General features: G+C 37.4%; 1 protein-coding gene across 2 annotated transcripts in view; it reads right to left on the bottom strand.

Moving 5' to 3' along the window:
- The window catches only part of LOC124165650 (organic cation transporter-like protein), a 48838-nt gene that overhangs the window by 6689 nt on the left and 19048 nt on the right, over positions 1-23101 (bottom strand). For both annotated transcript variants that reach the window (XM_046543122.1, XM_046543123.1), the window contains 6 exons: positions 20155-20323; positions 19853-19985; positions 17644-17833; positions 17198-17326; positions 13058-13251; positions 7182-7321 (listed from right to left, as the gene is read on the bottom strand). In XM_046543122.1, coding sequence (XP_046399078.1) covers positions 7182-7321; positions 13058-13251; positions 17198-17326; positions 17644-17833; positions 19853-19985; positions 20155-20323 — 955 coding nt within the window. The remainder of the gene's footprint in view (positions 1-7181; positions 7322-13057; positions 13252-17197; positions 17327-17643; positions 17834-19852; positions 19986-20154; positions 20324-23101) is intronic.

Below are 23101 nucleotides of genomic sequence, written 5' to 3'. Positions count from 1 at the left end.
CATATGAACAAATGATTCCGTTTACAGAGGCATTCTATTACTGAAGATTTCGCAACTAAGATAAGATTTTTCTATGAAAATTTCCAGTTAACCATTCTCCCCAATCATGACTGTGTCTTACCAATCCATTTCATCAATACTTGAAAGTCACATGTTCACGCAGAGGAATGTAACGCAACAGTGCGTCGTTTTGGTGTCAGTCAGTGACGATTGACATACATTTTTTTCCGCTGACCAAAATCGAGGGATGCAGGAGATAAATCGTTTCGTCTTCAAATCAAGTCCATCCCAAGGATGAAAGATCAGAATAAAAAAATTCCCCAGCATTCACCGTTTTTGTTCCTGAGGGCCGTCACTGACTGACATTTTAACCTTTGGTATTGCTCAAGTTTCAAATTTTGGTGCGTGCGCTTCATTGGCCTCGACTGGTACACTAAATTCGTGGCATAATATGTTCCTCGAGTGATAATGTTATATCAGTTTTATTATTCTTGGTAAATTGTTTGTTTATGCAGCGGAGTATTTTATTTTTTTGCCAATTGTCGACTTCGGCATGCCGCGTATCACCGTCACCTTCATTGTCGTCGCGTCGCTTCGGTACGTTTGTTGTGAAAGCGGGACATAGGAGCAGAATGATTGTTGAGATCTGAAATCCTTAATTGCAACATATGTCAGGGTTTATTAAGATGGATAAGACGGGAGCAGAGAGACAGCGCGAGCATCGTGAGAGGAAAAAGCAAAGAGGTGAATGCGAGGAATTTAACAGGAAGAATAGAGAGCGGCAATGAAGTCGTAACAGATCATGGCAAGGGTGGTGTTGATGTAGTTGGGGGCAAAGGCAGAAACATGACCTGGGAAGCTTTTTAGTCGGGTTCTCCTGTAATAAATGCAGTGTGAGTGTGTAATTAAAACAGCATGAAAATAAAATTTGAAGAGAACCCTGTACAGATATACGGAATTTCTGCCTCCAATGAAATGCTGGACTAACGGTGGCACGGCATTTCACCCATACGGAACACACTCTTTGTTCACCATGTGGAGTTGGTTGCTATAAATATAATTAAGATGTCTCCTTACGCAATAGATCATAGTGCTAGGAGTACTCACCATTTTAAGCGAGAATATAGAAATCGAAGCAAAATTACTGTATAAAATACATACTATGTGCTTATGTCTCAGTGGGATAGCCAGGAATTTCGTTCAGGGGGGGTCTAACACAGGGGGAAATTTTTTAAAAACAGGGTACTAGGTAGAGGGTTCTAAACTAATTTTAACACTTTTTTTCTCAAGGAAAATAATTGTGTTTTTATATTTCGGGGGAGGGGAGGTTCGGACCCCCTGGACATACCCCCTGGCTATGCAACTGTTATGTTTCTTTTATATAAATTTCTGTGTTCAATATAGATATATTTTGCAATGCTCATTCCATGAAAAAGAAAAGTTAACAAGCATCAAATCACATGTGTCAGTCAGTGACAATTCCCGTCAGTCAGTGACGCTCCATTTTTATGGCCAAAGAGAGGAAACCATTACTTACACAAAGTCACGATTTTGCATACGTTTGGGCAACACTTAGAACTATTTTACTTATTTCGTGGATTTTCTTTATCTTGCATAATTTCAGAGCAACGCGAAGAAATGTGACAACGTCACAAAACAGAGTTTCATTTATGTCAGTCAGTGACGACGACTTTGAAGTTTAAAATCTCCGGTTCTACTGGGGTCACAGGGTGGTACCAAAGCCAGTGTATGCTTTCACTAACTTGTTTTTGGTGGAATCCTCCAGAAAGTTCCTAAATTGATTTCTATTAAGTCAAAGGGGAAATATATGAACAAAAACTGGGTGTAACGGTCAGTCAGTGACGCGTAGAAACGCTCATATATAGATTAAATATGATATATGTATGTCTATACACTATGCATTTCCATACGGCTGCACGGAATGCGACCAAAGTCAAAATGTAGGTGCATTTCATGCTCTCAAACCCTGTAGTGCTACTTCTGGCTATGTCCGACACGTCCTTTAGGTCGTTTTCTCATTATTCGTCGTTACGTCACGTTATTCAACTGCTGCGATTGGACATCCGGCCGAGTAGGCACACCTCTTGACACTATTACAGATGAAACATAAAAACCCTATATGATCATGAAAAGTTCCAAGTTTCCCCACTTCTCTGGGTGCTATCCTTCCCGAGAAACGCCGGGTGGTCTGCCAGTCAACAGCAAAAGTTGAGCCAAAACTCCCCAATTGCGAAAACTCTTTAAGCAAATGTGTGCTTATTACTTAATTCGTCCTTTTAGTAAAGAGGCCCCCTTTACATAAGTTTAAGAATTTTTCTTCGCTAATTCCGCCGCTCAAATCTGAAGATAGAGTGAATTTAAATTTAGAGATTTAGAAGCTCCATCTCTTGTACCTTCATTGTAGTGGATAACATCGAGAAAGCAAAATTACAGGTGAATTTAACGAAAGCACGCATCATTAGCCATTTTATTAGTTGTCTAACCGTCGCATTCAAATCTCGTTTCTCCCTCCTGTTGCTAAAATTGAACTCCTTCTCAAACGTAACAGAATTTCTTTTCTCAGACTACGATAAAGATTTCGTAGTGGAAAATTTCGGACCAATGAGTTACTGTAACTTTATTTCCGAATGCGCCGGGAAAATTGTGCGAGAGAGTGAATCGACAAAAATGATATGGGAATAAAACTTGAGTATGCTGGAACAAAAGGAACGCGTGCGCAGCTCGTTATCAACTCGCCACGGCCATGGTCGACTTAGACTCGTGATGGAAAGAGAGAGGTTGCGGGGTCAGGTAATACAGCCCGCCATCAAGCTTTTTTGTTTTTGTCTGGGGGGTCTGGGTACGACGGTATGACGAAGTAAAAAAAAATGAAGCGTGGATCAAGGCCGGGATTGAGGTTCAAATTCACCTTAAATTTTGAGAATAGGGTAGTTTCCTTCATCAAAGAAAACGAAAGGCATTGATTGCGATTCGTTACCCACCATTACTGTATTCATAATATACAAATTATTTCGTTTTACAAATACCGGTGTAGACGAATGGCAATGGTCCATTTTTATCCTCATTTGAAAAGGGCCAGATTGGCGCCCATGCGATGCCACTCCACATGACGTTTCAGGGACCTAGTTTCTATACGAGAAGATAGGAGTTATACGTCGTCTGAGGTTACCAATGCATGCATGAGGCGCAGAGTTCAGGGAAACATGTCTTAATAATCACTTATTAAAACTGGCTAAGGTCGGAAAGTTTTCTTCGTTTGATAAGGTATTAATAATCCTTATTTAAACGTAGGTTTTCGCAGCGAGGGGCATCGTTGATAATGGCTTCCGGGTGCAGCTGCGTGTTGCGCTTTGTCGTGCAAGCTTTCGCGACCGTTGCAGGACGCATCATCAGGCGACCTGATGATGCGTCCTGCAACGGTCGCGAAAGCTTGCACGACAAAGCGCAACACGCAGCTGCACCCGGAAGCCATTATCAACGAATCCTTATTTAAGCCAAGCGCTACCAGCCAGCAGGGTACTCAGCTACCCGCTAGCATCCTGCGTCCTATCACCGCTCAGAGCCTCGATCAAGGTCACCTCACAAGGCGGGAGGGGGAACCAGAAATGCGTCGCACGGACTTTTTCCCATCATTCCTACTTACGCGTCGCGTTTTCGCGCGCTTGAAATTTTTCACTTTTCATTTAATCGCGAAAAATAGATGTTGTCATTTAAAAATCTAAAAGCGTGAAATACGTACTCCAGGAGTAATAATCTTTCGATTAAAGCAATAAAAAAATAATAGGAAACCACCCTATTCCTTCCAAACCAACCGGCCTCGGTGGCGGCGGGGTAAGTGGCCTGCCAAACCGAAGGTCGCGGGTTCGAGTCTCTCCAGGGAACGTTGCCCCTATCCACAGCATAAATGTTCGTGTACGTTTTAATTGTTAATGTTCATGAAAGGCCATATAACGCTGTTTTATGCGGTGTGGTAATAAATATAATTAAATTTAAAAATAAAGAAACCGGCACATAGCCAGAAATTTTGCTTCTCGGGGTGCTTGGGTGATATGATTGGTTATTGATGGTTGCATATACTGGTAGCTTTTTTTGCTATTCCCACGCATCGGTAAAACATTAATTTCATTAAATAAATTATAAATTTTGTTTGAATTACACAAAGATTCGTCATCATGGTTGGTTTTTAATAATAATTCATTCATCAAAATTAATTTTAATATTTATGGCTTGATACCTCTAAGTATTTGTTTCCGAAAACCATCCGGGCATAAGTGGTACGAGTTAGAATTAAGATTTTAAGAAAATTTCGGAATTGAGACCCTGATTTGAGTCCACAACTTCTATTATTTACGAGAAAGTCGTAGAATATGTGTGCATGGGCTAGTTGTCTCATTATCAATAATATGATTTATTGTTCTAGGAAATTGTCCATTAAGAACATATAGTGGTTAGACTATACAAAAAAGAACTCATGATACTCCTTTCCACGAATCTCCTTTGGGCAAGGGTCTTCAACCTATACCCCGCCAGCGCATTTCTTGCGGCACCTTGAGGCCTAAGAAAATATTTGCAACCACAGAAATACAACCAAATAGTGACACATTTGTCAAAAATCGCATTGATCAATTGAACTTTTTAACCAATAAAGATTATTGCAGTTCGAAATTATAGGTTTTTTTTAATTTTATAAATGTGGTGATAAATTTACATGGAGCATTGTGGCCCTCCGGGCGATGTGAAATCGATTTTTGGCCCTTGCATTAAAAAAGGTTGAAGACTCCTGCGTTACGGGATATATGGCAGGCAGTCACCACAAAATATTTTGGGGGCCTGTAGCCACCCCGTTACGTGCCTGCCTTCCAAACTAAATCACCCCCCCCCTCTCTAAGGGAACCAGAAAGGGTTTTTTTTTCTCGCTACCATCTTCTCGAAGATAGAAGTGAAATGCTAGCTGATATCACAACATTAATTCAACAAGAATTCTCCAGTCAGCCTGAAAATGTATTGTCACCCACCAAATATTTTAATGGGTTCACAAAAGTCGCTACTCTTGCTGCCAGGCACGCACCTAGAAATTACGGCTAGAGAAGGTTTTAGGCAAAACAAATACTGGGGGTTTTGGAATATGAGAGGAGTAGGTGTTTACAATTTTTAAACGAAAATCTATGATAAATATTGATTTACGTCACTATTTCAGTATAAACATCAACATGGAAATTGTTGATGCATTAAATTTATTAATACTGACGGTACAATGCTCAGAAAAAAATGAGGAATTCAATTCAAATTCTGCAATATACGAGCAAGCAACAATTATCCATGCAGCTAATTAGTATAATCAAATCACAAGTTGACAGTGAACCATTGACTTTGGAAGGGTTATAAACCCCAAAAGGAGGGAGCCGAACTACCCAAGGAGTCCGAGATAATGCCGAGTCCCCACTAGAAAGTGTCAAAAAAGGTTGTTGCTGAGGGTATGTGATTATCCATGAGACCCTTCTTGTCCTGTCCTACAAAAACACTCCATACAGAGGGGAACAAAGAGTCTCTAGGGGCTAAGTCTAGCAGTCATGCTAAGGAGAGAACTCCACCATCTCGAAAGGGTTAAGAATCACAGGACTTTTGCCAAAATATGTTTGAACGAGTCGATGGGCGCTTGAGTTCATCAAGCGGGTTTGGGAGTGGTGCGGGAACATATTTATGTCACGTGTTTTCGACTATTGGGTCCATAAGTTGCTTAAAAAGCGCGAAAAATACTCACAATGGGTGCTTTCCATTCATTGACACACGTCGACACAAGTCAACTTGCGTCGCGGTTTCCGTGTTCCATTCTGTGCGTGTCGCCAACTGTTGTGACACAAGTCAACAAACAGTAACGCACAGGAATAGGAGAGTTGTAAACAGTTACCACGCGTGAGTCATATGAATGGAAAGCACCCAATGTCGTTTAAATGGACGGAATAGACGGACAACACGCATATTCGCCCTCAACAATATTTAAGGTCGTCTTAGTAACCACGATGATATAGTCGTTGAGAGAACGTTTTGAATTGCATATGTACGTAATGGAGATAAATACAAAATTAGTGACGAATGAACATGTGAAATATAGCCGCTTTTTCGTATTTTAGCCCCTACCCTAGGATGTAGCTCCTTCCTTTCTGATTATTTTTTAACATATTGGTAAAAGACATATCCCAATTACGAATAAAATTTGTCTGTAAAAGGCATCTATCGAATGCAAACTATTATCGAATATATCTTCGACTGTATTTACTCCATTGGTTTACTTTAACTTTATCTTATTTTTTTGCCTTAATTTTACCTCTCAGCAAGAGCTTCAGTCTCTTGCTTTAGTAAATAAAAAAATATGTGAGGGAAAAATCGACGTTCAGGATTTCCGAATTTTGATTTTTCTTGCTGGTTAATAGGCGAAGCAGAATTTCGATCATTACTAATTGTGATCTCTGTGATAAGGATTATATCCTTAAATTTTTTTTCATCTCGCAAAAGAGGAAACGTATAAAGAACGATTTGAGTGTATCCCCATTTACTTAACATTGAAATTAATTATCGACATAAAACGAAAACTATGGTTGCCATGGACCCCTTATTATATGAAAATATTTATGTTTCCAATCACAGGATAACTAATTACAGTTTCATTACTAAGTACAACTATCAAAGTTTGGGCTGTGAATTTTGATGAATCAGTCAGTGGGTAATCGATTTGCAGCTTTATATCAGCTTAACAAAAGTCAGCCAGCCCTCAGCAAAAATAAGCTAGATATAAGAGCTCTCGGGTGACATACCAGACAAGGTGGTACGGAGGTAGCTTAACTGGCTAAAGCACTCGACTGGAAATTGGGGGATCCGGCTTCGAATCGTGGTCAAGGTGAATGAATTTTTTCTCCATGGATTTTTCGCACAATTTGTGCATCGTGAGTGACTCCGCCAAGTTATCACTGTGGCTGGTCCTGGTATACTTTAATCTATGTAATTTCTATTACAATGAGGGAGTGGAAACATGAACGAACGCCTAGCGTTAATAATGGAGATATGCACAGGAATCAATCAATTAAAATATAGAATTAGCTGAATTCATAGAATAATTTAATTAGGGTGCTAAGACAGAAATTGGGAAGAAAATCCACACCAACCTTTGAAAATGCTCTCCATCCCTTAACGTGTCTGGTAATTCTCTTTCACTAGTCTCAGGCAAAATATATGCCACCAAGGCCGTAAGAAATGACAGCAGACTGAAGATGAGAATGAAGACTTTCACATCAGACGACCTTGACTACAATAGAAATCATTGTCCAGTTAATGGTAACATTTGTATGAATGAAAAATCTTAACTTAACACCTTTGTAAATTGAAAATGAATTGTAAGTGTAATGTTGTATTGTTGTTTGTATTGTTTTGTAAATGCAAAATTGTAAAATGAAATAGTTTTCAAGAGACCTCACAATCAAATCATGTGTGAACTGGCAGTCGGACAATTTTGTACAAGAATTTATTTATTAAATTAACTTAGAATTTTCATTTTTACTCAGCATAAAAGGTGCACAGAACTTCTACAAATATGTGCAACAAAAATCTAGAACATCATGACACATCACTAGCACGAGTTGAAAATGTCCCAAAAGGGGAAAAACAGCATCTCATCGATAAATAATCACTAAAGGCAGAACTCATTTAATTTTCATTCAGTGTAAAATAGATTTCAATGCATAATTTTATAAATTTGTGTAGCATTTTCTAACATTAAAAATTTTAACCTTCCATAAGGCACAATAACTGAAACCCTGAGTTAAGGCACAATGTGACTGCTAGATATACATTAGGGAAAATGTGACAAAGTAAATTCCTAAAATTTCTCAGATGTACAACATTAAAGTTATTAACATCAGTATTAGGGTTATACAACCCTCCTACAATGCCCCCTATGTGCCAGGCATTGAAGCCTTTAAACATACATACATTACCCTTAGGCTGTGTGAGTTCACAATTTTAGCTGCCAGCCAGTGCAAAAGAGAACCCTGTGCAGGAGGCACCTCCTGCCACGAGGGCTGGTCTAGTAGAGTTAAGATCCTAATTGTGAGGGAAAGTGTCCAAGTGCAATATATCCAGGTAGCAATAAAATTTTTGGGTCAATGCCGCAGTCAGTGTGCTAAACATATAAAAACTTTCCTATACTCTAAGCAGGGATGCCTACTTACAAAAAACATTGGGGGGGATCTTGGCCCCGGAAATTTTATAACTAGTGAGTTTTAAGTTTTTTAAGCATTTTAGAAGAGTCATATGATCAAAATTAGAACCCTGATAACTTGAATCTTGATATCTGGGCACTCCAGGGAAAATCAACAAGCCTGACACAGTTTTTCCTCACACCCATAACGAACACATGCAATGCTTCTTTTATGAGCCCTTTTTCTGTCCCTGCATATGCAATTGCAAATTGCCCTTCTCGGGAAGTGGGGCTGAATGCCCAGCACTAACTGTCAGTCTAGCAAGGAAAGCCTGGCACGGAGTTTCTACTTTTTGTCATGGCAAGTCTATTTTTTCCACTGATTTTCCAACATGAATCCAGGTTTCGTCTGTGAATACAATGATCCTCTGTTCGTGACGATATGTTTTAGCTGCCTAAAATAATATCATTATAAACGAATAATATCATTACTGTCAATAAGGATGCTTCTTTTTCTTCTGCGTTCGTAACCAAAGCCTATGTCCTCAAGAAGACAATGTAATGTTGTCCTTTTGAAAAGAGAAAGATCACTATCCATATTTACCGAGCTTGAGATCGATTTTAAAGTCAGAGGAGTATTTTCCAGGAAAGATTCATCTACCTTCCTTTTAATTACCGATCTCACCAAATCGTCGAAAATCACTGTTCTCAAATTTCTGTACGGGTGACTAATTTTTTTAAAGTGTCATAAATAGTCCATGGTAACCTTCCTTTCTCACTTTGTAAACAGTGGATTCTGAGCCCCCGGTTGCCTTTCTCGAAGTTTCTCGGCAGGTTTCTGTGATTCTGAGAGATTTTCTGAAGTACCTACGAGATAATATTGATCACCAACTCACTTTCCCAGCTTCTCACCTTTTCTCCTCCTCTTCGGACATAGTGATAGGGCACACTACAGCAGAGATTGGTATGAAAACACTCTACAGATCTCAAACTCATAGCAAATCACACAAGATTTGCTTGCTTTCATGTACCAATGTAATGAAATAAAAACATTGCTGGTACAACATATGAGCATTCTCTGTTCAGGATATGTAACGAAGGAGTACATATTTCCTGGTATGAATGGACAAAAATCTCCTTTTCCACCCGAGATTTTTCGCTCCACGTGCAGGAGTTGGCAAGGCAAGACGAGAAGCTCTGCTCAACGGCGCCATAATATTTTTTCATAACCCTTGACACTTTGCATGCCATGGACGTAGTATTACGTCCTGCTAATCCTTCTGAGGATTGCCATAGACGTAATATTACGTCTTTCCATTTAATTGGCTTTGTATGCGTGAAGCCATATTATTTCGCCCGTGGTACTTTTCTAGTTTACTGCTTAGTGGTTCTGTTTTTTTTCAAAAATCAACTGCTTGATGGAAAAAGAGTTCACTTTATGTCTTGAGGACGAAAAGTCCTCCGTAGCTACTGGCATCCTCATCTTAGGCCACTTAGTGTGAAAATTCTTTGGGCCAATGGACCAATGGGTTCGTACAGGGTGCATTGACCCTTTTTGTCATCCAGGATTTTTAATGCTTTGCTTGGAACAATGCTTTTTTATGATTTCCATGCTTAGTTCAAATTGAGCGTATTAAAAAAAATTATTATGCATTTTATGGCGGTTACTCATATGTTGCAACTTTTTTATTATTCAAAAACAGTAGGTTTTCATTGTTAAATTATATATTTAAAAATTAGCATTAAATGTTATTCAACTCATTCATAAAGAAGGGCAAAGTCCATTTTTATTGAAATGCACATCGATATAAATATATTTTTGATGCTAATGTTTTAAAAAAAATTTACGAATATAGTAAAAATGGCTGGATTTATCAGTAGGGCTTTAAATTTAGCAGCCGGCACTCAAAGTGTTAACCGGTGACGTGCAGTCTGAGAGACCGCTGTGTTTTTAAAATTATGAATACATATTTTCAAAATTAAGATTTCAAAATATCTATAATTCTCGTTAGCTCCATATTTTTGCATAACAAGGACATTCCACTCTTAAAATTTAACGTTCCTTTTATTAATTTCTGTTAATTTGCAATTGAACTCGATTAGTGGTCTGTGAGACTGCACGTCACTTACTAAGAATGCATCAAGAAAAGGATTAAGCGGGATAAATTTCATGGCTACTTACTACTTAGCCTTCAAACTTAAACGTTTAACGCCTTTTTTGAATCTGGCAAAATATTGATACATAAATATAATAATTATAACTCAAGCAGTGGCGGCGCGTGTGTATACGCATGTTAGCAAGTGCACACCCAAAGATGAATAAATCATAAAAGAAAACTATTCCTTTGCAACGCGAAGGATAAAAGTACTGTCTGCATGTGCAAGAAACATGAGCCTCCGAACGCTACAGCTATCTCCTTTTCGAATTCACCGCTCTACAAGTGTGCGATCCCGTGGCATCATGCCGAGCGCATTTTCGGTCTGTGCGATCGCTTGAGGGTGCTCTGGCGGGACGAGGTAAGCGGGGGGGTATGTGCTGTTCAAAGGGGCGATGGGAGCAGACTCAAAACCATGCGAGTGCGCACGCGCATATTTTTGGTGACTGACTAGCAGGTGGTGTAGTGGTGTAGCCGCCACCTACACTACCTGCGTCCAGGATCCTAGTCCGTCTACAGAGCCATCTGTATGGCCGTTTTCTACACTACTTCCTCATAGGGTGTAAGGAAAAGAGAATGAATTTCAACTACCGTCACTTGTAAAGGTGTGCTGAGAATAATTATTTTCATACATGCTAAAATTATTTCTGTTCATACAATTTTAAGGGTAGAGTGTACCAGTGATATGTTTTGCTTTCTATGTATTCTATTACGACGAAATATGATGCTCATGGATTAGGATTAACATAATATAATTAAATCATCCTATATCTGCTCTAATGCACACCCTAGATAAATTACCACCAGCCACCACTGAACTCAAGTGTTTTTGGCATCAGTTTTTTGATCCTGCTTCAAATCACAATTTTTTATGACAAATTGGTTCATATTGGGAGTGTAAAAATTTTAATATAAGTTTTAAAATAGTTAAGCATTCAAAGAAAAATTAAACAAAACAATAAAAATGGCATAGCATTATTTTATGAATTTTTGATTTATTGCAGTCACTGGTTTAGGGTTAAGATCAAAACCTTGTAACTCCCTTCAAAATTAAGATAAGTAAATGATTTATTCACTAAAAATAGCTTTGAAGTTTTCTTCAAATTTGATATGCAGAAAAAGGGACCTACGACGTAAGAAACGTAAGTTAGTAGGCGACTACTTTTTACCTAACAAAAATCCAAATCTTCTTGTCCTAAAGGGTGTTAAATCAGTATAACTACATTTTTTCTCAACAATTGTAAAATTGGTGAAAACCTTGGAGTGGAGGATGGTGTGGAGGATTCAATTCAATATAGATAGTGGCTATACGAAAATTGGGAGAAGAAGATAAAAGTAAAAAAATACACGTTTTTAGCATACATTTAAGGAAATGTTTTGTATAGCCTTTGCTCTAATTTTTATGTGAAAATTACAGACACCAATGAATGCAGCGACTCATTCTACATTAGAATACCCTGTTAAACAGTGCATAGCACAATATTAATTTTTATGCTGCTATTGACAACACTGTGCTCCCGGCCTTATGTAGATTAACATGGGAAACAAATCTCCTTAAGAACCCATACTGTCAACTGAATGTGGAACGCTCTATAGCATTGCCACTGACACTCTCTCCAAATGCTTAAATGATCTAGCAGCCTATGTATGGTTGCCAGTTCCAAATATGTATTGGATGGGAAATAGGTAAGTAGGTATACATGGTGCTAATTTCTCTTAAGAGTACAAAAAATTAAGAAACCTGTACATTCAAGTACAGGCGGTCCTCGACTTTCGTACATTCAAAATTGACACCTTTTACTTGACTTTCGTACGCTAAATTTGGACGTTGGTCTGTAATTTTTTTAAATTCCCGCAATGTTTAATGTGCATCCCAACATTCAATTGTTTTAAATGGCAGTATATGCGAATAATACGAACGTATACAATGAAGGTAATTCTTGGTAATTGACTCTAATCTAGGTGATTTATTTGGGAGAGAGACTGCCTGTTATGGGCTCCTTCATCAAGAGAAGAAGAAAGCCTTCTTTGGAGAGATTTTTCAAAAAAGTTGACTAGACATCATCAAATAGATTTCAATAAAACTAGTAAGATCTGCGTATTTTCGAAAGAAATCAGATGATTTGAGGAATTTTATTAACATATTATTAAAATTTAGTGAATTGAAATAAAATCCGTGAAAAAAAGGTTTTAGAAAGTATATTCCACTCTTTTGGAACGTAACCCCTAATTAGTATGGAAGTCAATGGCTCGACTTTCGTACAAGTTTTCGGGAACGCATTGTGTGCGAAAGTCGCGGACCGCCTGTACAATGAAAACAAAAACATCAAAACATCTTTGCGTAGTTTCCAGGTAAAAGTTTTAGGTGTAGATTTTGAGTTTTTGAAATGATACAATAAAATTATGGAGGTATTACACAGCCTCTAAATTCCAAGCAGGACTGCTGGGCCCCCTAACGTAAAACTCTTAACTCTGCCCATGGTTTGCATATGAGTAATATGTGATTGTCTAATTTATGCTATTATATTTTCTAACCAGGCCTTTATCTCAGATGGTGGGAAGGGTTATGTAGAACCAAACAGTCAAAACAAACACTTCACTGAGATGTCCTGATATGCAACTGAACTGTCTCATTTCAGAATTGAATTTTTTCATTCCTCTGGAGAATAATTAAATCTTTCATACTTACCCACCGGGATACAAATGTTGCAAACAACATTCCAAAACTGCTAATAGAATTTGCCAGTCCAAACCCTGATCCTCGGATGATAGTGGGCAAAACACGGCAAGAGTACACATTAATAGACGCAAAGGACATCACCACAAGAAAATAACAGATAGATGCCAGGACCATATACATGACATAATCTTCACTTATCATGCCTAAAGAGGAAGAATAAAAAGATTTATACTTTAATGAAGAGACTACAAAACCTTACATGAAAAATAATAATAATAATATTTATTAGACTTATAAACAGAAATACACTGTAATGGAAGAATAAATAACACATGAACAAGTCATTAAAATTTGATTACAGAGGTGTCACTAAGAACAAATTCCTCCAATGAGTAAAATGCTCTTGACAAGAGCCAGTGGTAAATAATCGTTTTAAATCTTTGTAGGCTGACAAGCCTCGCCTTATTAGGTAACATATTAAAATACTTTAGCTTTAATACATTGAAAGATTTCATACTCTTTGATAGTCTACAGTGGGGGACTACTAAATTGTCCTTTCTCCGAGTGCAGTGATGGTGAACAATTGACCCCTGTTACCAGAGAGCTCAGGTTTTCCTTGACCTCACATACACACTTATAAATATAGTGACCATAAAGGGTCATAATACCCAATTTAATTAAAAGTGGTTTACAATGCTCCAATGAGTTTGCACCAGAAGTAATCCTAATAGCCCTTTTTTGTATAATGAAAACATCTTTTTGATTTTGATGCAGAACTGATGTGAGTCAGCTAGAGTAAAAGAACAGACAGTGCCAGTGGTACAGCAAGGGAGGGGTTTTGAGGGATAACCCCCCCCCCCCCCCAGAGCTCAGAGAAATTTTTAAATTTGATCTACTTTACTTAATTGGATAAATATTACTTAAGGCCATTTTACACTGTTAAATTCACATCAAATTCTGTTCAAGACTCATTGAACAGGCAATTCTCAAATGGATATGATGCTATGTCAATCATCATGACCACAGACATTTTGTATTGAATGCTATAGAATGCCTTTAAAAAACACATTATCCTTAAACTTCCTTACACTCGATGGTTCTTTTAGAGAACATTAAACATTCTTCATGCTTCTTCAATTTTATTTTTAATATTTTTCCTGCTTCTGTTACATTTTTTTAGTTACTGATTTAACAGGTTTTTAAGATTTTTTTTTCAAGTTTAGAATTGAAAAAATGTGTGGAGTCAATGTACCTCATGTGAGTGATCAACATGGACAAATTGAAACTTTAAGTCAAATAAATTGGTAAATAGTGAAATTTTGAGACTGAGATTGCTTTTCGTTTGAAGCAGGTAATTCAACGTTTAAAATGATACCATCATTTACCACTGTAGGTGCAGTATTAACGGAGCGTATATAGAATAATAATAATAATAATAAATTTTTTATTTGTCCAAGGATCTTATGAATACAACATAGATATAAGACACGTCAAAGTAATCAACATAACACTTAAAAATGTAAAAATGGTCAGAGTTCATTTGTCATTTAAAAATTCATTTACACTATAGTAGCACTTATTAATTAAAAATTTCTTTAAAGAAGATTTAAATTCCCTATTAGAATTAATCAAATTAATACTTTTGGGAAGGAAATTAAATATTTTTGATCCCATTGCAATGGGACTTTTTGCTGTTATACGTTTTTTATGGAGGGTAACATGGATGTGGCGATGAGACCTAGTTAGGTGCTCATGTACATCATTATTAATTGGTAAATCATTAATATTCTCTTTTATCAGTAAACATAGTTGGTATATATATATACAAGGCACTGTTAACAAATTCAGTTCTTTGAATAAGGGTTTACAAGAATAAGTATAAGGCTTACTCATTATACATCTTATAATCTTTTTTTGCATCTTGAAAATTGTATCTAATAGCGTTACAGTTGATCCCCAGAATACAATACCATAAGTCACTCTACTTATAAAGTTGCAATGGTAAACTGACATCATCGCCTTGTGAGGTAAGGATGCTTTTAGGAACCTCACACTATACAGTACTCGGGACAATTTCGAACACAAGTCTTTTACATGGAAGGACCAGTTCCCAGTATTTTCAATTTGTAGCCCTAAGAATTTACAAGTTTTTGTTAGACCAAGTGTATGGTTGTTCAGTGTCAATGTTCCAAAATCTTTGGAATGATTCGGGTTAAACAGCATAGACTGAGTTTTTGCACTGTTTAATTTTAATTTGTTGGAAAGACACCAATTCCAGACTAAATCTAATATATGCTGACCATAGTGATGCACTTCATTGATGTCATTAGCTGAAATTAGGAAGTTTGTGTCATCTGCAAAGAGGACTGGTTTGACATGGATGCTATTAACAATCAAGGGCAAGTCGTTAATGAATATCAGGAAGAGTAGAGGACCCAAGATGCTACCTTGAGGGACACCTGACGTTATCTTGTTTTGGTTTGATTTACATAGTGTGTCACTAAGTCTCATTTCAACACATTGCATTCTATTGCTAAGGTATGATTTTAGCCACTCCAGTGCGACTCCTCTGATTCCATTTTGGTGACACTTGTTTATGAGTATGGAGTGATTAACCATATCAAAGGCACAAGAGAAATCAAAAAATAATGCCAAGACCTGTTTGCCATTATCCAAAGAATTTGAAATAAAATTCCAGGCAGTGATGAGGGCATCCTCTGTAGAACGTCCTTTCCGGTATCCCCACTGAGAGTTAGAAAGAATTTTGTATTTTTCCACAAAAGAAAGTAATTTGTTGTAATATATACGTTCAAAAACTTTAGAAAGCTGTGTTAAAAGTGAGATAGGCCTATAGTTGGTTATATCATCCTTATTACCTTTGTTTTTGTACACGGGTATTACTTTGCTCAGTTTTAGGGGTTCTGGAAAGATCCCTAGCCTCAGCGATTCATTGACTAAAAATAGTAATGGTTGCACAATAAGTTTTTTTAAATCCGCTACTAGTCGACCAGGTATATTATCAACTCCAGGAACTGAAGAGTTAGATAATTTATCTAAGCACATTAACATTTCTTTTTCATCACATGGATAAAGGTAAAGGGAATGCACTTCACTGGTGTAATCTACTAAACAATGGTTGTTATTATTGTTTATGAGCTGGGATTTAGTTAAATTACAAAAGGCTTCGTTGATTCGATTGCATACTATATTTGGATCAGTTATTAAAGAACCATCGTCATTGAAAAATTTTGGTACGCATGGGTTTCGTTTTTTACCGAGCTGTGCATTGATAATTTTCCATGTTTCCTTTGTCTTATTTTGTGCTTCAGTTATGCGTTTGTTATTAAAAGATTTTTTTGAATATTTTAGTAAAGCAGTATACTTCTTCTTTGTCTTTTGAAAATCTAAGAACAATTCATTATTCTGGGAATTTTTGTATCTATGTGCTTTTTCTTTTACAATGCGTGACAAATTAATTATTTCCTCAGTGAGCCATGGTTTTTTACATTTGTTTTTCCTATTTTTAATGTTGATGGTGACGGTTGGAATGCAACACTCTATATGATGGAGCAATTTGTCGTAAAAGATCTCAAAACTATTCTCAAATGAGTGAGATATGTAAACATTTTCCCAAGTTTCCAACATTAGAACGCTTTTTAGAAAATTTATGTTCTCCTTTGAGAACACCTTGGTGGTAATTTTACTAGGTCTGACACTCTGAAGTTTCAAATCAAACGTCGACATGATCATGTGATATGACAGACAGACCTTTCTGTAATAGAATAGGAAGATTCCAAACTATGATTCATGATGATTTATGCTGAAATAAAACTATCAGTGAGTAAAACTTCAGAAAAAAATGAACCCAAACCTATTAAAACTCTTTATGTGAACATTCTCCATTTGGCCTAAGCCTAAGGATCATATCAGTGATACTTGATTTGCCTCTGAAAACAGAGATGGACTCTGAATTCTTCAAAATGACTTATTTATTTAATAAAGGATATGATTGAGCTTCGTAATGGGATTGAGTTTGAATATGTATCAGCACTCTTAAGATGAAGGAGCTCCATAGGTATATACATATTTACTTATTTCCCATTAATGCAAGAGAAGACCCTTAGAACAAAAAAGAAATTAAGTACGTACTGTGGACAAATATGAGAAGAAAAAGGTTAAGGAATCCATACGCTGCCATTGCAATACAAGTGAGCTTTGTGTGACCAATTATAGGCGTAAAATATATTGTGCAGCCAATACTAACAAGCTCTATAAAACCTGAGGAAAAAAAGAGATTAATTACTTTGACAATCCATGTTATGTTACATCCAATTCTGCTTTCAGTAAAACAGCAAAGAATGTACCTAATCAGTGAATAATGAAATGGAGTAAATTTTATACTATTAAAGAACAATTAAAAAGGTGGGCTCATGAAAGCCAAAAAACATAATTTTATGACGATATTAAATAGGTAAAATTATAGGTCTCTTATAAGTTTACCACTGCCCTAATGTTAAAAATCTTCCCGTCAACATTTTCCAGTAAATAGGTATCCATTTATCTTGGGGAAAGATAGTCAATCACACAATTCTTACCCATTAAAGCAGTCAGAATATGCACATTTATGCGAAGAGCAGTAAATCTTAGTGTTCTAACTTGCAAAATCGTTGCTAAACCGAAATGGAGTAACACTAGTAAAGCAATTACTATCCTCAGATTGGGGTAGTTCCTGACATCCCAAATATTACAATTTCTGTCATCATCTTCCTCTCCAATAAAATCACTCTGAAAAGATAGTAAAAAATATCTTAAATACTTACATGTATTTTTTTTGTATTACTTAGTATATTTCCTTAGGGTGGTCGAAAAAAAGTGAAAGTGCTCAAATTTGGTATGCCACCCTTTACTTTGTTGAAAAACTAACTGGAAAACTATCTACATTAAATTTTAGACCAATACCGCCCCTGGAAGCAATGCCTCATGCAATTTTAAGTTTTGGTTTGAATGCCATCCGCATCCAACTGGGTAGGTAAATATAGAAACTATATATATAAAAAAGAGGATGCCTGTTTGTCAGTCTGCTCTGCATTTCCAACCGGCTACATAGATTGCAACCACAGTTGGTACCTATAGGTGCACCTATGTATACATATATATAGGTGCACCTATGTATACATAGGTGCACCTATGTATACATAGGTGCATCTCATGCTCTGAAACCCTGTTGTGCTACTTTCAGTTGCGTCTGATGCATCCTTTGTATTGTTTTCCCATTACCGAACCCTACAATACCCAAGTATCTGTAGGCACCTTCATGATCAGGATGTAAGCACCAGTTGTGTCTCTAGATACTTTGAAAAAGCTGTATTTCGCAAAAATACACACTCACTTATCCTATGGCATTTTGTTCTGGGGAAATTCAGCTGCCTCAAGTAAAGCTTTTCCTGCACAAAAGCAAGCCATCAAGGCAATGTTTCAAGTCTCTATACGAACCCCAGGTAAACCTCTTTTTTCCAATGCTTAAATCCTCACACTCCCTTCTTTATATATTTTGACATGTGCTTGCTTCATACACTCCAACCGGGACAAATTTCCTGCAAATGCCTCTTACCACAATTACTCTACCCGCCCTAGAAATAATATACACACTCAGCAATACTCAAGTTCTCTCTGCCTGAAAGGCCCCTGCCTCTGCAATTTTTAATCACATCCCAGAGGAAATTAAATCCGTCTCTTCACCTGCTTTGTTTAAATGGAGGGTTAAAAATCTCCTATTCAGAAAGTGCTATTACAGAGTCTCTGAATACCTTGAAGACTCTCATAAAAACATATGAAATTGTAATGTGTTTTTGTATGGTTTTCCCTTTTCTGTATTTTTATTGTACATATACATATGGAATACGCATCTTGTAATGTCTTTTGTACTTTTATATTGCATCTTTTTTTTGTATGCAAATCTTGACGTAGCCATGCATTGTATTTTGCCAACGGTGATAAATAAATATTATTATTATTACAAGTGTGTTAAGCACCATGTAGCACCCAATCCTCAACCTCTCCACTCTCTCCCACCTTCTGATGACATCCCCATTCACTTTTTCATGTTTGTACATCTTTGTGTGCAAGGTGAAGGCCGATTTGGCAAATTCCAATTCCAATACTGCCTTTTCTTGCAACTTCACCATTCACCGGTAAATGGCCCACGAATAACATTGGTGTCCTTTCAACCGAGCATTCCGAAAAATCATGTTTCTTCTCACTATCTTTCATATTTTCCAAGGTCATTTTTATTCCATATTTTGAGAGGTGAATATGACCATGAATTCCAAATTCTAAGTTTCCTCTTCTATGGGTACTATCATTACCAAGCAATGTCAGGTGGCCAGCTAATATGTATAAAAAACGTAAATTCCTAGAATCTCTAGAATATTTTATCAATTTTGCAGACAATTACATAAATAATGAAATATTCATTTTTACAGGAGCTGAAACTTTGATAAAAGCCAGTAATAAATTTATCTCCGATAAAATTAAGTAAAATATAGCAAAAAAATTTGTTTTAACTGCTATGAAGTATCAGCAAGTGGCATGTTGGGAATGGAATGGAATGTTTAAATATGGAAAATTTATCCGTGTATGACAGGTTGAGGAAAAGTCACAATTTTGCTTTAGTAATAAAGACTACACATGAAACTATTGCTATAAGTATACAAGTATGAAATATCCTGACTACCCAAGTTTTCTGAAAGAGTGATAATTCTGCAGATATGCTTTGGAAAGAAACAGTAGCAAACGCACACTTACTTCAGCAGCAGATCTGAGCTTCAGATAAGGTGAAATTAATAATTTATTTCTGTGTGCAATTAGTTTCATGGCCAGCAGAGCATCTTCAGGACGTTGCATTACAAGGAGCCAACGAGGCGATTCTTCAAATATCCTATTTTATAGGAACATAAAATATTCAATTCAAATCAAAAGGAAGAGGGACTTTTGGGAGGACTTGATAGATTTTCAATAGATATTTACGCTAATTTTTTTTATAAAAAAGACAAAAATATTCTCAACAAGGTCAGTTAACTGACCTTGTTTAGTGTAACCTTACTTACTCTCTCCAAAGTGCGAAGATAACTAAAGGTACAGTCATGAAAATTTGCATATAATGCCAATGGCACATTGCCACATGGATGAATGACAAAGAGAAACTTGATAAGCAGATGGACAGAAAAGCAAATGTTCCCAATTTTGCACAGGTCTTTGGACCTGACACTTCCACAACTGAAAAATAAATCATAAAATTGCAGTTTTATTCTAAATAAAAAAGTACACAAGTTAATACAATATAATTATTCTTTCCTAAAAATATCACTGTTTTCAAAGTTCTTGTTCCTTCCTATATGTAAATAGCTTTGGTGACACGGGAAGAATATGTCCTGATAATGCAGTAGAGGAAAGAGTTCCAGGCACCAGTGGTGCAGCGAGGGGGGGTTTTGGGGGATAAAACCCTCCCCCAGAGCTCAGAGAAATTTTTAAGTTTAATCCATTTTACTTATTTGGATTGATATTACTAATAGGATAGTGTAAGGATTAATAAAATATCCCTCAGAAAGCCATAAAACTCAACATTTTGAACCATTTACCTTAAAATTCCGCAATTTACTAATCTCGTACCTACCGCTTGTCCTAATGGGTATTCCATACCCCCACACACCCCGGTATGAGTTGCACCTTAACCCCCCCCCCCCCCCCAGCCTTAATTCCTAGCTGTGCCCCTGCCAGGCACTGGTTGATACCTTTAATTAACAGAGCTAAAAATATGGTACATCTGAATTTCTACCACCAAAAGACAAAATTACAGGGCATTGTAAAGCATTGCAAGCAAGGAATGTGAGGCATCTGATAGGAAAAAAATTGATCAAGATGTGACCCGTGGGTTTGAGTAAGACAAGGCATCATAAATCTGGTCGAGGATGAGTTATTTCAAGTGCAATAAATGATGCACTAAGAAATGGATATGTTTTAAGTGTAAGCCCTTGAATTCAGCATTAAACTTGCTCAAAATGTCAGTCTTAAGGGTAATTTGGTTTTTAAATGACGATTGGTGGTGAAAGAACGTCACCGTGCCATGGCCGGCGGCAGGCGAAAAGTCAGTTTGTTTGAAAGCGGCCTATGTGGCCACGGCTACAGAATGTTACAATGTTGGCGAGAACGACAAACTGACGACCCCTTAAATGCACGTACTTGGGAGCAACTCTCAAAAGAAAAAAAATCATGGACGCCATGCAATCGGAAAGTAATGTATGCGTTTCTTAATGTTTTTTTCACTTTTTGGCCTTGAATACGCTGTAGACCATTTCGGCTTTGAGCGCCAAAATCAAATCCTCGCCACAGTTCCGAGCTGGTTGCAAAGCACCGACTTTATACAATCGGTTCTTTATACCAGTGTTTTAAAAAAACCTTAAAGTGATGGGGTATTTTTTACCAGCAATGGTGAAAAATATCACCCCAAATTCGCAGAAAAAGTGCTTAAACGCGAAATTTCGTGGTACCCAGTGAATTTCGCACAACCTTGGAAATTTAGCTTTATATTCGTGCGTAGGTTTCCGCGGTGTTGTTCACGATGACTGCTAATTTCCGGGTTCTCCAGCCGCGTCTGTCGTTTATGGTTGACTACAGTTTCGGAAGCCATCCTGCTTCCGTCTTCAGGTCGAAGGTGAGAAGTTTTCATTTTTCACCAAGGTTCAATTGCGTGACCAAGATACAAAACATTGTACCTGGACCAAAAGATCGTATCCCGCAGGCACTATGCAAAGGCATGTACACAGTGCCATGCTCCTGCGGAAAGTCATATGTTGGCGAAACATGCCGAGGAATGGCGACAAGGATGAAGGAGCATGTGAGAGCTACCAATAAAAAACAACTGCACTCGTCAGCCATTGCAGAGCATGTTTGGAGTGAGGCCGGCCATAACATTGAATTCGAAAAAGCGAAGATAGTGGCAAAAGAGAGTCGCTACTACCCAAGGCAAATCAGGGAAGCAATTGAAATTTACAAAAGACAAAATATTAACAGGGACAACGGCTACCCAATCAGCAACGTTTGGAAGAGAGTTCTGACCAATCAGCGCACAGGAGGAGATCGGCCAGTGCTATATAAGACGGCAAAAAATGAAAACTTCTCACCTTCGACCTGAAGACGGAAGCAGGATGGCTTCCGAAACTGTAGTCAACCATAAACGACAGACGCGGCTGGAGAACCCGGAAATTAGCAGTCATCGTTAGCTTTATATTTCACGTTTCGCGAAAATTTGGTGCCCCTACTTATAACTATAGGGGTGAGCCAATAATTAATTCCGATATGAATACTGGCCGATATTGGACTATCGGCATATCGGTATCGGAGCACCGATATCGATATCCGATAATTTTTCCTCTACCATTATGTTATTTATGTATTTACCTCATCAAGGAAAATCAGCAAGTATTCATTCATACTCAGGTACCTAGGATTGAAATATTGGACCAGATCAAGTTATTGGTTCTAAATATCGGTTATCGGTACTAAATATCGGGTATCAGTTATCGGAAAAAAAAGATTATAAGCTCACCCCTACTTATAACCATAGATAGATTTTTGGGGTTTACTCAAATTATAGCCGTTGAAAAGGCCACAATCACGAAAAAAAAGTGAAATACATCAGGCCGATAAATCGGCCCCTGGCAGTTTTCGCTCAACCAGCGAGGGCCAATATATCGACCCCGTGACAGTAAAATGGATTAAGGGTTGAACTTCTGGTATGGCAGGTTCCTATGGCAGATTTCGGATGAGAGAGTTCGGAGACAGAGTTCAGAGAGACATGAGTTCAGATACAGGGGTTCCAAGACCTCAGGGGTCCGCACCTCAGAGTCTCCGAGTTTGAGTCAAAGGCCTTTGTATAAAAGTCATTTGTGCAAAAATCCTTAATGCTAAATGTCCTTGGCGGGAGATGTTCTGTAGATAAGTTAGCTAGAATTTGTAGGGGGGATACCAAAAATTTTTGGGGGGGAATGAACTACA

This window comes from Ischnura elegans, chromosome 9, assembly GCF_921293095.1.
Source record: "Ischnura elegans chromosome 9, ioIscEleg1.1, whole genome shotgun sequence".
Lineage (NCBI taxonomy): Eukaryota > Metazoa > Arthropoda > Insecta > Odonata > Coenagrionidae > Ischnura > Ischnura elegans.
Note: the sequence above shows the minus strand (reverse complement) of the source record. Positions and strands in the feature narration are given on the sequence as shown.